The sequence below is a fragment of the Papilio xuthus genome, unplaced genomic scaffold, assembly GCF_000836235.2.
Source record: "Papilio xuthus unplaced genomic scaffold, Pxut_1.1 DF827777.1, whole genome shotgun sequence".
Classification (NCBI taxonomy): Eukaryota; Metazoa; Arthropoda; class Insecta; order Lepidoptera; family Papilionidae; genus Papilio; species Papilio xuthus.
Genome location: NW_013530872.1, coordinates 7,547,990 through 7,562,296, shown reverse-complemented (window position 1 = coordinate 7,562,296; position 14,307 = coordinate 7,547,990). Strand labels below are relative to the sequence as shown.

General features: G+C 32.9%; 1 protein-coding gene across 2 annotated transcripts in view; it reads right to left on the bottom strand.

Moving 5' to 3' along the window:
* chas (chascon) overlaps window positions 1-14,307 on the bottom strand; it is a 71,408-nt gene that overhangs the window by 48,995 nt on the left and 8,106 nt on the right. For both annotated transcript variants that reach the window (XM_013309477.1, XM_013309478.1), the window contains exon 2: window positions 7,324-7,425. In XM_013309477.1, the coding sequence (XP_013164931.1) occupies window positions 7,324-7,404 (81 nt within the window). In that variant the 5' untranslated portion in view covers window positions 7,405-7,425. The remainder of the gene's footprint in view (window positions 1-7,323; window positions 7,426-14,307) is intronic.

The following is a 14,307-nucleotide window of genomic DNA, read 5'->3' as shown; positions in this document are numbered from 1 at the left end:
AGTTACGTTTAAGATAATAAAAAGCCAAGCTTCGGAAATAATTATTTTTCTCATTATCACGTTAAAATAAAAATTCTTCTAAATTGATAAATCATATTGCCGTGATTTTATTATATTTATTTTTTAAAACACCTGCTTTCTTTGTATTAGAGATGTTAGAAGTTCTACAAACAGCAATGAAACCACAACATTTTATTTTATCATATAATTAGCTAGTTACGAAAATGTTTAAAATGAATATTCCAAACAACATTTCATCTAAAAACCTACGTAGTAAAAGTTAATTCGAAGTATTCCGAGGTTAATTTATTAGAAATTCGTTTACTTGTCAGTACGTGTAATATGAACATTTACTAATTATTTGGGCAATGAAATATTATTAATCAACACTCACTAATATCGAACCGTGAGGTCTTTACTGTCTTATATTCAGTCGTGCACATAAATCAAATACATATAAATGATTACCATATAACAATATTATGTCCACGTGAGTCACGCTTTATTATTATGATATGTTCCAGCTAAATTAATTCGAAAACTATACGATACTTATAATTGTATTACTTTGGAACTATATTTATAATATGTACAATCGACAGTCCAAGACCGCGTTACCCATGTTTCTCGCTTTTAGAGTTTTCCATCTCACCCAAGTTTCTCGCTAAGGGAGGTCGTCTGTTTGGACCGGAGAATGACTCTCGCTTATGTACTTTACTTTATGTTCTTTAATTTACTGTTACTGTGCAGCATAAATGTCGCCAATATCATTAAAAAAATAATAAATGAAAGTTAAACTTAATAATTATAAGAAAAGAAATAGGAATGTAATGATTTCTATTACACGTGTGTCTGTGTGTGTGTTTGCAGTGTATATTAGTGTGCAGAGTAAATTAAGTTCAATGAACATATACAAATAAGATAAAATTTCCAACTGAAAGTCATATTTTTCCTATGAAAGCTTTGGGCTAAACTCTAATTTGTACTAAAAACATGTTATAAAACTCGCAAAAAGTTATTAAGCATTATGAGCAGAAAACTAGGTACAATATTTACATATTCGAATAGATTGCATATTAAGTGTACTCAGGCGCTAATGAGAGCGTAATTAAAACTCACGCGATTGAACTGGTATGTTTTCATAATTTGCATAGTTATCCCGCAAACGTTCAATTAAATTACGAAGCTATGCTCGTAACTAATTGAAATTAATTCGGTAACCCAATTAGTTAGAACTAATTTACATAAACTATCGCACAGGTAATATAAAGCCGCTATGTACCAATGTCTTTTTCGATTTCCGATTTACATATGTACATTTATCCGACGTTCTTTTGGTGAAGGAAAACGTCGTGATGCAACCTGCACATGTCTGAGAGGAGGTTCAAAGATATGTGTGAAGTCAACCAACCAGCTCTTGGCCAGCGTGGTTGACTATGGCCTAATCACCCTTAATTTAGGGTAGACTTCGAGCCCCTCGGTGGGGATGTATAGTGAGCTGATGATGATGAACCAGAAGCAACAGTTTAATAACATAGAAAGTTAATTCTCATACTCAATGCTGCTTCTATTTTAAATTAAATGGTTCTAAGCCTTTTAAATACTTCGAGCCTTTTACAACAATTCAGATAATCTTAATAATATAAATGCGAATGTTTGGATGGATGGATGTTTGTTTGAAGGTATCTCCAGAACGGCTGAACGGATCTTGGTGAAATTTGAACATACATATAGAACATAGTCTGGAAGAACATATCGGCTACTAATTATGTTTTTTTAATTCCGCGCGGATGGAGTTGCGGGAGACCGTTACTCTTTAATAACTGTGATTGAAAAAATATGACATTAAATCAACGAGTAAATATTTTACAGAGTGAAATTCAGTTAAAAATGATAACACGCGAACTAAAACTGTAACATGATCACGCGAAGAAGTGAAAATGTAATTGATTAATAAATTGTTTATCAGCGAAGCGTGAGTTGACTTGCTTCATATATGTAATCAGATAATCGAGAAAACCGCATAGCTTAGCTTAACACTAGACGAGACTATAACGTACACGATGCATCTTAAAACGGGCCAGAATATATTTGTATTTTTGCACTCGTTGGACACTTTTTGTGGGTTTTTCTTTGATAAATAAATCTTACTCATAACTAATAATAAAACTGTTAAAGTGCAAACACTAATAAAAGGAATATCTTAATACTTTTATACTAAATTTATGAACAGACAATTTCAAAAGAATTGGCATGCGGTAGACCCTACTAATTCTAAAAATTGTTAGACGTGAAAAATTTACGTTCATCTCACTAATATTATAAATGTGAATATTTAGATGGATGGATGAATGTTTATTAGAAGGTATCTCCAGAACGGCTGAACGGATCTCGATGGAAATTCGCATAGATTCAAAACATAGCCTGAAAAAACGGACAGGCTAATTATGTCATTTTAATTCCGCGCGGAATAGCGGGTACTGCTATCTTAGAATAAAATGCCGATAGCTTCGACCATGTTTTCTCCGATATCCGAAACAAATACACACTCATTAATTGATCATATAACTTCATATAATAAGTTGAATTAAAATTTCAATATAAAGCAGCCATCTTGTTTGGGTGGCGATTCAATGAGGTCTGGGCGACGTCATGAACACAATGCACCTCGTATATTGTATGCTTAAGTAGATTGCAGTTACGTGACCATTATTAAGACCGCTTTGTTCAACGTAACCAATAATCGTACAATAAATTATAATTATTAATTCTAAACATGCTCTTTTATTACGCACAATTTTATCGTTCCATGGTTTTCCTGTCTACAATATTTTAATAAGACGCTTTTATATATGAAACAAGCAGAACATTTGCTTGATACGTGATACGTCTCGGTATCTTATAACTTAATATTGATTTCACAATATGTTGCTATCCGGGATTTATTATAGATTGAGTCTTTAAGAATACGATTTTAACAGTGGTAGAGCCCGCTTTAACATCTTCGCACGAATTGGCCCGGCTCGTCCGGTGAAATACCACGACCACACAGAAGACAGGCGTCAAGTGGAAGCAATTCCGCGTTTCGTCTGACGAGTGTGCATCCCGGTGGCCTAATTCAGTCCTCTTTCCCTACCCACCCTTTTTCTTATAAGGAAAGGATGAGAAGTGGAAGTGGACTTTCCGAATGAGAGGATGCTTGGAAAATGAAAATATTTTCTTTCTGTGCATCCTCTCCTCCGTCGATTAAAAGTAAAACGCATATGCAATTGCGTATGTCTATGGGCAACGGTGACCGCTCGCATGTTTGCCACCTTATGATATATAAAAAAAGTAAACAGATATTACATAGAGACTCATTAATATCTGTCTAATATCCTATTTAAACAGACTGTACAACAAAATTCATCCGTCTTAATTTACCTTTACTTCGCGATTTAACTACCGAAAAACTTTTTTAAGCACAATAATAGAGACAATAATATGTTGTAAAGTAATTGAAGACAGAAAGTAGGATATATTTAAGAAAAAGTTTTAATGTTTAGGTATATAAAATTTAAATCGCTTTATCCAATAACGCCTTAAAATCAAACGGTGGCAATAAACAGTTTCACCTGTCAACAAATGAGTCATATATCTTTCATGCGAGGTGATTGACTCAAACCGCACTCACAAGAAGCTTGTCAAAACATGAACCAGTATCGAGTGACATTGACTGACAGACGTCATTTTGATAGCAATCAAATGTAAGCTATCTGATTGTCGGACAAGTTACAAAATTATTAATGACATTGATGAATTCGCAATCTTTAACAGTTATGTTGTGTAGGAGGATATTTTTTGTATCCAAACCAGGATATGGTAGTCATTTTGTTATTTTACCGATAGTTATAGCTGGTTGCTGGTTTGCTTCCTTTAACCATAAGAAACATACTTGAATCGAATTCAAAATTTAAAAATTTGAACTAAGGCTTTCGTACACTTTTAGTTTATAAGGCAAGAGTCGCCGACATTTTGTTCTTTCTTCGCCTAATCCAATCGCTCGCAACCTATTTGTTCAGATTGTCGTGACAAAGTTACCGCGATTGGCAAGTTGGCACTAATATATATACAGTAAGCCTAGCATGGCTATTTGCGACAAGCGTCTTCATGTCATCATCGTCATTTATGACAAAATAAGAATGAGATTTTAGTGTAGAAGTGCTGCACAAATATTTTGTCGATGACGATACGATGGCGCTTGTCACCAATACTTCTATTCGTACTAGGCCCACAGTTGGCATCTACCACCGATGTTTACAACGCAAGTACATAATGTAATGCTCGCTTTATGTTTCCTTGTATACGAAGGGTCTTACTCTATTATTTATGACACCTTCTTGTAGATAATTACCGTTCTTAGCCTTTATAACGACTGAATAAAATTAACAAAAACAGTGTTTAAAAAGATGTGTAAATAGACATTTTATAGTATGATATTGCTATAACTCTTTACAATGTTGCAATTCTATATGCAATGTCGATTAATGAGTTACCTTGCAGATCACATCATTCTTGATTATATCACAGACTGAACATTGCCCTATGAGAGACCTTGAATCTTATTATGGTGTACGTTTCAATGCAATAAAATATTCATAAAAATCTTTGTGTCAAAGAATAATTTAGAATAACGAGATAATAATCTCATCTCATACTAATTTTGACATAAATTACGATGAGGATGCGAAGGCGATTGTCACAAATATTCGTGCTAGGCCCACAGAATACGAGTAGCATATCGAGAGTACATTGGCTTTAAAGTACATTGTAAGCAAATGCGGTTAACAAGTATCACATAAAAAACGTATTAAGCATAGCTTGTGTGAGATAATTCATGCGGGCAATACGTTGCGTAATCGTTTGTACTCAGTGACAATTTAAGAATAGCCCGCTCACCTTGCGCGGGTCCGTGGGAGCGCCTTTTTGAGTAAATTCCACGCTGCGACTACCGCATTTCTATAAGGACGAATTAACGTGTTATTTGTTTATTATTTTAACGCCATTTTGTATAAAAATAAAGGCTATTTGTAATCTCAGAGTTCTTTAGGCGTCATTTTTTACTAAACTAATTGATTGATCCCAAAAAATTTAAAACAGTAAAGTTATTATGCAGTTAAAATAACAGATAAAATAAAAAAAATACCAGACTACGCTCCAATCAATAATAAATGTGAAAATGTAATATATAACGTCATTGTGTTAACAGCGATATACGATGTTTGCCAACTTTTCTATTATCGAAAATAATTGATTTCTTTGTCATGAAATCAGTCGTGAAATGCAAGATATTGCTAAATCTGTATTCAAATATAAAAAATGCTAATTTTCTGTTACAGACGTGTTGGGATTTCCAATAACTATAATAGAAAAAAAAGACATATTTTATCAATTGCATTATTTTAAAAGTTTATTTTGTTAGCACGCAACAATGGCTCCTCATATTATTGTGCTTTTATTTACATTTCTTAAAATTGTATTATATTATATAAATTGAGCTATATAATGTAACACTTGTCTTATATAGTATGTAATATTAAGGATAGTTTGCTTCATTCGATTTTTAATTATTATGAATATTCACTTTTTAAATCATACTGCAACATTCCGATTTTCTATTACGTAATACGTTTTAAATGGCGCTATGTACGTGCTGCACTTTCCCGTATAGTCTAACCAATATTTCTCGTGCCGAAAACATATAAACCGACTATAGCTGCATCCATATTCAAATCAGATGCGCAAAATCATTCAAAGTGATATATTATTTAGAAAATGCAACTCATTGTGTTACATAAGTCTTTTTACTCGTGTAAATAAACAAATAAGAAAACTAATAAGCAAAAGCCAAGGTTGGGACCGACATTCAACGACTGTACACGCAAACTATCTTTGTTTAGATTATTAGATTATGAAATAACTATAAAATAAACAAATAACGTGCAAAAAGTTCATAAATCTATAAAAACAACTGAAACTGCACTGCACACATCACTAATTACACTTGAAGACTACACATTTAGCACCATCACAAGAAAACACCGTTATAAAATTAAAATAACGTTAATTTAAAGTTCGTTAATTGTTAACAAACCACGCGAGAGGAGGCCGCGCGTTAGATGCTGGGAACTGCACTAAACTAAACTACGGAGCTATTGTATGCAGGTGTATTATACTCGTATACGTCCGTTTGCCTTATAATGGACATTTTCCATTCACACAACACGATACAGTCGCTAAGTCGATACGTGATATTGCGCTGAAACGTCGCACGTATCGCGTAAATACTTAGTCAACGTAAACTGTTGTAATCGAGACGTAAGATGTATAGGACAATTGAGCGTTAAGCCAGCAATCGCGACTTAAGGGGGAGTGGTAGAGTACTATAAGAAGATTCAAAAAGATGACAAGTTTTCTGAATGTCGTACATTACGTTATTGAGTTCATTGACCGACTTGGGGTTACAACATGCTACGTCTACTATAGGCCTACTAAAAGATTAGAAATTCCTGGATCCAGAGAGCTCCAATTTTTTTTTTGAGACAGACGAGCAAGAAAAGATGTCAAGTTAACACGGGCACATGTTACTCGAAATTGAGTTAAAAATCACGTCACTAATTTTAATCTAATTAAAGAAAATGTACAAACAACTTTTCAGATTTACAAATGATAAAAAGTTACCATCTTTCGTTTTTTTTTTCTATTACTTAATTTATAGCACTTAAGATAGCTAGAGTTATATAAAAAGTTGTCAATTAATGTTATACAAATAAAGTAAATTAAGGTTACAATATAATTAAGTAAATGAACGAAATGTCATGTTTATTACTTTAAATATAATTAAAATCCCATTATCCCAATTAAGGTCTATTTAGATAATTGAATAAAACCAGTCCTGTCCCACTGTGTTATCGCAAATTGGCTTTTAATTTACTTTTGTATTAATGATTTATGCATGTAAATTTGTGGACAAATTTGTGTAGAACGGTGACAGTCGTCAAAAAATATAAATACCGTCCAAACTGCTTATAATGACATTGTATCACAGACCCCTATAAATAGACTGGCTATAAGACGTAATATTTTGTGCCTATTTGATTCTTGCTATTTTGGAATTGATGGTAACTGTTTCTAGCGGTGGTGTAGATTCGAACTAATAATAAAGATAGAATTAACTGTCCCGTTACATTAACAGCATTTGACTGAAGCAAAAGATATCATTTTGACGCAATTGCCTATCCATTAAAAGAGATCAGTGTATATAAATCTTTTTCTAATACTTACTGTAGCCAATGCATCCTCGTAAGTCTTGGGGTCAGTGGGCGACGCTGAAGCGACGTCGCGCAAAACCGCCGTACTCGGCATTTCAATGCATTACTGGGCACCCTGAAATAATATGAAATAATTTATTAGTAAAAAGTAGCGGATTTTACGTTGCATCGAAACGAAATTCTATTGATGCCAGTAAAATGCTGACGTATATTGATTATGATGACGTCACATGTGTTAATGTGGCCAGTGCAAATAAAGTAATTTTAAGTATATTCGTCGCCATGAGTAATAAAATTATTTGTTAGTTGACTTTGACCTTGTCTCTAGCGTCTGTGTAAATATTGACTCCCCGATGTCACCGTAACATAACTTTGCCGATGTGAATAACATGTTTTGGAGCTATTATAATAAATTAAATCTATCCATCTTACTAATATTGTAAATGCGAATGTTTAGATGGATGGATGGATATTTTTTGAAGGTCGGAAGATCTCCAGAACGGGACGGCATAGTCTGGAAGGACACACAGGCTACTTGTTAAGTTTTTTTCATTACGCGCTGACGGAGTCGCGGGCGACAGCTACTTAAAGAATAAATTAAAAATATTCACAGAGTATGTAGTCATTTTGGACTACATTTGGAGTAGAACTCAAAAGGACAATTTTTAAATTAATACCAAAAACAAGAAATAACATCTAACTGTAACTATTTGATGATGTATAAAAACATCTCATCTTATCTTCCGCCGTCGTGTTATAGTCGAAACGTGATTTTGTGTCAAGTCTTAGAAAACTTTGTCAATATAATGTTGAAAAACAATTGTCAAAATAACTTCGAGGTAAGTAAAGATATTATTGGAGCATTTATATTTCGTAAAATTGTATTTTGATGCTAAAAGACTCGTTTTATAACAAGAACTAACTTTTCAATTCGACTTCGTCCGCGCAGAATTTAAATAATTTTAGTAATAAATGTAGCCTTGTTATACAGTGATAATGTAGCTTTGGTAATGGCAAAAGAACTTTGGAATCAAACTAGTAATTTTTGAGTTTATTCGCTACTTACAAAAATATAAATTATTCCTCATATTAAAATTAATATAAATAGATTGAACTGAATGCTTTGTAATCATTTTTGATGACTCATATGTTTCAAGAATTTGTTCTAGATTTTTAATTAATTAAACTCAGAACCTAACTTGTAATGTCCTTGAATTACTATTAAATGTACAGGTAAACTTAATAATCGTGCAATTATTAAGAAAACGAGTAGCATTAATGCACGAATACGTGATAAATATTGTTTGAAACTTATTCTTCCGACGTTCGAAACCTAAATAATATTGTAAACATGTAAGCAGACAATGCCTTATGGACCGTAAACACGCCAAGGCTACAGTATTATTATCGGAAGTAACATACAACATATTACATTGTCTTATTGTTTATCTGTCACCGATAGATCGTGAACTTCGACAATTTATAATTTGCCTGAAGATTAAACTGGCAAGAAATTATAAACAGAATGTATCAACAAAGTCACAAACTGTAAACTCAGCAAATAAATTAACTCGATAGTCAACATTTTTTTTGTAGGATATAACAAAAAATACCTTATAAATACCTTTCATTCATGCCAAACACAAGCATAATATGAGTTCACAATTTGACGATTTCACTTCATCGGTTTAGAAAACGTTGACAAATGGCAGGTGAATTTGTAAATAGTTCATTTAGAGGACAATTTGCCGTCAGTTGACAATATATGTCTAGTAAGTTAGTAAGCTGCCGATTTTCATAATAGATCGGTGACATGTCTACAGCGTAAGGAATTGCTATTGACGTACCTGTTTACTTAAGGCACATATCCATTTGTCTTCCTCTATTTTTACGTCCGCCGTAAAGGATTTGCCCCGAGCGCGCTATTGTATTGACATCGTGCGGCCCTATTTGAATTTTATTGGTTGAAAACATTGTTTAAGCAATTGATATTACACCATTTTAAATGATTGCTAATTTTTATATCAACATGAGAATTTTATAAAGCAGAAGTTGAGCTTAATTGTACACATAAAATATAGATCATTCGTTTGAAATGACAAGTACTTTGTACGACTTTCTTTTTCCTCTAGAATTATAATGAAAAGACCTTAAACAAAAAATTAAGTATCTCAACTGTTAGGAAGAAAAACCGACAAAGAGCCGGTGTATTGGCGCAACACTAATCTTACTAAAATGTCGACGTTTATGTCCCCTCACTATTCATTCTGACACTGACCTTTGTAACAAAAGCGCGCAATTCGTGCCAAAGGATTCTAACTAATAATGTCAAAAACTAATAAACTTCATACCACATAATATTGTACATTAGTAATTTTCGTCTTTAAAAGTAATGTAGCAAATATTATAACAAACATTTAAATATAATAATACATTACTCACAAGCTCACAACCATGTAAAATCGATTATCTTTAAGAGTGACGAACTATAAATCTTTTATTCGCATAAATATAATCTATACTTAGCACATCATTGAGAAACAATAAACTACAATTGGTAATATGTTTATTTGGTTATCTGCGCTATATATTTTCCTAACGCGTGGCTGTCGACACATTGGGTCGTCGCCCACTAATCCTCCTTCCATAGATGGTTCCCGCGCTTTCACTCCTTTGCCCTCAATAACACAATTAATACCCTTTTATAGAACCTAAGGAAACCAATCTTACGTATTATGACTAAAAATGTGCAAATAAATGATTGGAATTGGTAGTGAAACTTGAAAGTTTCTACAGACCAGTTTGAAATTAAGCTCAATCTGTGAAATCTTACTATCTTACTAGTATAAAAATACGAATGTTTGTATGAATGAATGGCTGGATGTTTGTTAGAAAGTATCTATAGAACGGCTGCATGGTTGAGGCTGAAATTTGACAATTTAGCACATAGCCTGGAAGCACACACACTAATTAGGTTTGATTAAAATTCCGCGCGGACGGAATCACGGGCGACATCTAGTACTTTCATAAGAAACTTGAAGCAATATATACATTAAAACATAATGCGTCAATAATCAACACTTTTAGTATTAAAATAAAGAAAAAAAATTTCACCTGTAAAACTTGTGTGCAAATAATATGTATAGTTCTTATACTCAGTGTCAAAAAAGTAGACACATTTTTGTTAAAAGAAATGGCTAGTATATGATAAATACAACTCAGTAAAAAGATTAAACAGCACGTGTCATAAAGTCTAATGGCAGTAGTCTTAGAAACATTCAAACATTTTCAAACGAGTTAGTAAGTCTGTCTTCATAACTCAAATATCTTATGATTCCCTTATGGCGGTTTGCGAAATGCACAAGACAGTAGTTGCACTTAATGAGTGTAATAAATTTAATGGCAAGCACAAGAAATATTCTCTACGTAATTACATAATGTAACTAAAATAGATAAATGTTTAGTAACAATAAAATTACATCAGATTACAAAAGTACTGTTGAACATATAATTAAAAAACAAAACACGATCAAGTAGTCACGTAAAATAAATTCGTGTAAAGCAGATCCTGGTTCAATGAAAGAGAGAACTTTTGAATTACTTGTTACGAAAAAATTTAATTTTATCATTTTTCGGAAAAGCATTAGACTCTGTATGGGTCGGTCATCTTTACTTCTTATGTATTTCATGATAACAAAGCATAACAAATATGAGTCATAATTAAAACTTCATTTGACAAATTAGGAGTCAATTTTTTTTTAAATAAATGCAAAAAATAAAACTTTTATTTAAAACTTGAAAAGATCGACAAATGTTTCAAACATAGGCCGGCCCCACCAGGGCATAAGTCAATTCGTATACTTATAATATTCAATTTATTTTTAAAAAGTATAAAAGTAAAATTAGGCATCTTTCTTCTATAATTTAATACTTAATATTAAATAATTTGCTATGGCAAAAAATACAAGTAGACAGTAAACTAATAATTTGCACACTTCACTAAATAAAAGTATGGACACTCCCAAAGCTATTGTCCGTCCTTCCCATATGTGCTTGAAACCGATGAGTCAAAATCAACTTGACCTCGCCACATCAAACATGGAAACTTGCACACAAATAAACTTTCTTCACGAGAACAAAAACCGTATTGTATTCGCTAATTAATGACGTTGATATGAAACTGCAAAAACGGCGTGCGTTTATCTTGATATCTACGTTACTGTTTTGGACAATTGGACATTAACTTTCCTTTTTTAATATGTATTCTTTCGTGTATTATATTGTTTGATACTTAATAACTGGGTACATACTAACAGCCGAGTATACGCGTTGATATATAGGTATAGAGAAAGAAGTGTGCCAGGACCGAGCTAAATTAAATTTCGTTATTCCTGCCTACACGGGTTCCGGCCATGATCGTACACTAAATTACTATTAACACCGAGTTGATCAAGACAAGGATTAAATTTATACCGTTATCATTCTTGTTGGCAATGCGTTTTGATTATATTGCATAGATTGCATAGATTTTGACCATAAATCTGTTATCAGATCACTAAACGGTTAGTCCGTTTACGGTTTCTCACCAGTGTAGGCGAGAGAGCAATTGCGCAACCACGCCTCTATCTACCCTCCCGTGAAATATGCGCGGCGTTAATTGACCTATTCAAACAACAAATTGACCGTGAAGGTTTTATGCAAAGTTTGTACACTTCGTTTGTAACAGTTACAAGATTATGAATACGTCACTATAACTAAAAAAAAATGATAACGATTGAGAAAAAACATGAAACTTATTAACAACTATTTTAAATCAAACTTTCAATAACAATATTTTGTTTTTATAAGAAAAGCAATGGCATTTGACGTTCTGCCAGTATTTTACTTAAAATGTTTTTAAAAACATTAGAGTATACAATCCGCTGTCAAGTATTTAATCGAAAGACTTAATTATTGTATGTTTAGTTTCGCTCTATTGTTAATTAGTATTCAGTGAAGCCTATCGCCTTTTGGCTGAACCAAATTAATAACCATGTCCCATGCTCTGAAACAAACAATGGTGTAAAAAGCCATAATGAGACATCAAAAATAAATATTTACGCCCGCACTCAAAATTATACAGTGGTTGCAAAGAATGTTTATTAGTGTATATTCATTATGAAAAACCTATATTAAGCGATTATTAGGGTTCCGTACCTCATAAGAAAAAAACGGAACCCTTATAGGATCACTTTGTTGTCCGTCCGTCTGTCTGTCAAAACCCTTTTTCTCAAAAACGCGTGAAGGTATCAAACTGGAATTTATTTATATTCGGGTAGTGTACCGTTTACGTTTGTTTCCTTGTCACCATAAGATTATAAGAAGATACGTTTAAAATATAAATGCAGGAGAATCGTATTCCGAATAAAAACGACATCGATATTGCCGTAACAATAAATAAAATTGCTTTCGGATATTTGTTTCATCGACGAAATGTTTATTTCATGAAGTTCTCTACCGATTTAAACGTCTGTTCGCTCGTATTTTAGTTGCCGTGACTCGCGTGGACGTGTGTTGATGTTTGTATGTTAAATCAAGTGAAATCTGCATCTAATACATATTAAACAACTCCCAGAATTGGACTGATATTTTTTTTATAAATGAATTTATTACTTACACGTTGACCTTCCATTTCTTATTTTCCGAATGAAAAATACATGAACTTAACAATATTAAAATAGAGTTTCATATTCAATTTTAAAATTGAAATAATTTTATTAAACAAATTCCAATCAATCTTACTTTTTAAGTTCACATGCTTAACTATTACAAGATTATTACAAGATGACCCGTATTCAATACATATGGATCCTTTCCTTAATAGGTAATTGTTACGCTTACCATTTACAGAACACGTTTAATCTCTATAATTACTCAGCAGATTATTTAACAAGCTATAAATAATCTATTTATCAAATTGGCTAATGGTACGTCCCACTCACAGGCGCCGTCGCTGCGTAGGAAGAACAACGCGCCGCTTATTTGCGAGATCAAACGGTAGTGAGCAAGCATTGTGGTATAAAATCAAAGCTAAATACCTAAAATGTTACACTAATGATATATCGCCGTCATTTGTTATCTATTTAATACTAACAATCGGCCGCGACTTGGCCCGCGCTGAATTACAAAAAAAAACACAATTAGTCGCCTATGTGTTCTTCCAGACTATGTGCTACATTTGTGCCTAATTGTGTTAAGCCGTTCTGGAGATACCTTCAAACATCCATTTATCCCTTAGGAAGATAAGAAGACATCTAATCAAGAAGTCACCTACAAGTCATCATTGAAGACCTGAATCGCAACAGAAGATAGTTAAAGAAAAAAATGTTTCTAAACTAAATTTCGAAGCTGTACTTACTTCTAGCTAACATTTAAAGTCATTTTCAATATCGGTTTCCTATTTGTGTCAACACAAATATACTCAAGTAACGAGCACACAGGCAGCGTACTCGTAACAATATCTTGTAGTTTCTGCAACAACCATCGCGCTCTATATTCGACAATAAATCTCAAAACTACACCTCCCTAATTATGGATGCTGGCCAAACGTTTGTAAATGTTCTATCAGTTTGCGAAATCTCGCCAAACTTGTCGATATCCGATACTGGCCGTTTAAATAATTTATGAGTCTTCGAGCACAATAGAGCACGCAGAATCAATATTTATGGAATTTAAAAAAGTGTCAGCCACAGTTTTATTATAATGTATGACACATTTATCGCCCATGTCAAAACTTTTGATATTTAAGATTTAAATGAAGTTCATAAACCTACTTTAATTACAAACCCTACTTAATTTTTACGAAATTCGTGTGAAAACAACACTAGGAACTAATTGTTCTAAAATGCACAGGCCAACAGACAGCGGGTAGGCGTACCTAGGATTAACGATCTAACGGTCGAATTTAAGTTAATATTCTCATGTAACAGTTTCCTATTTTAACAATTTATCTGAATTA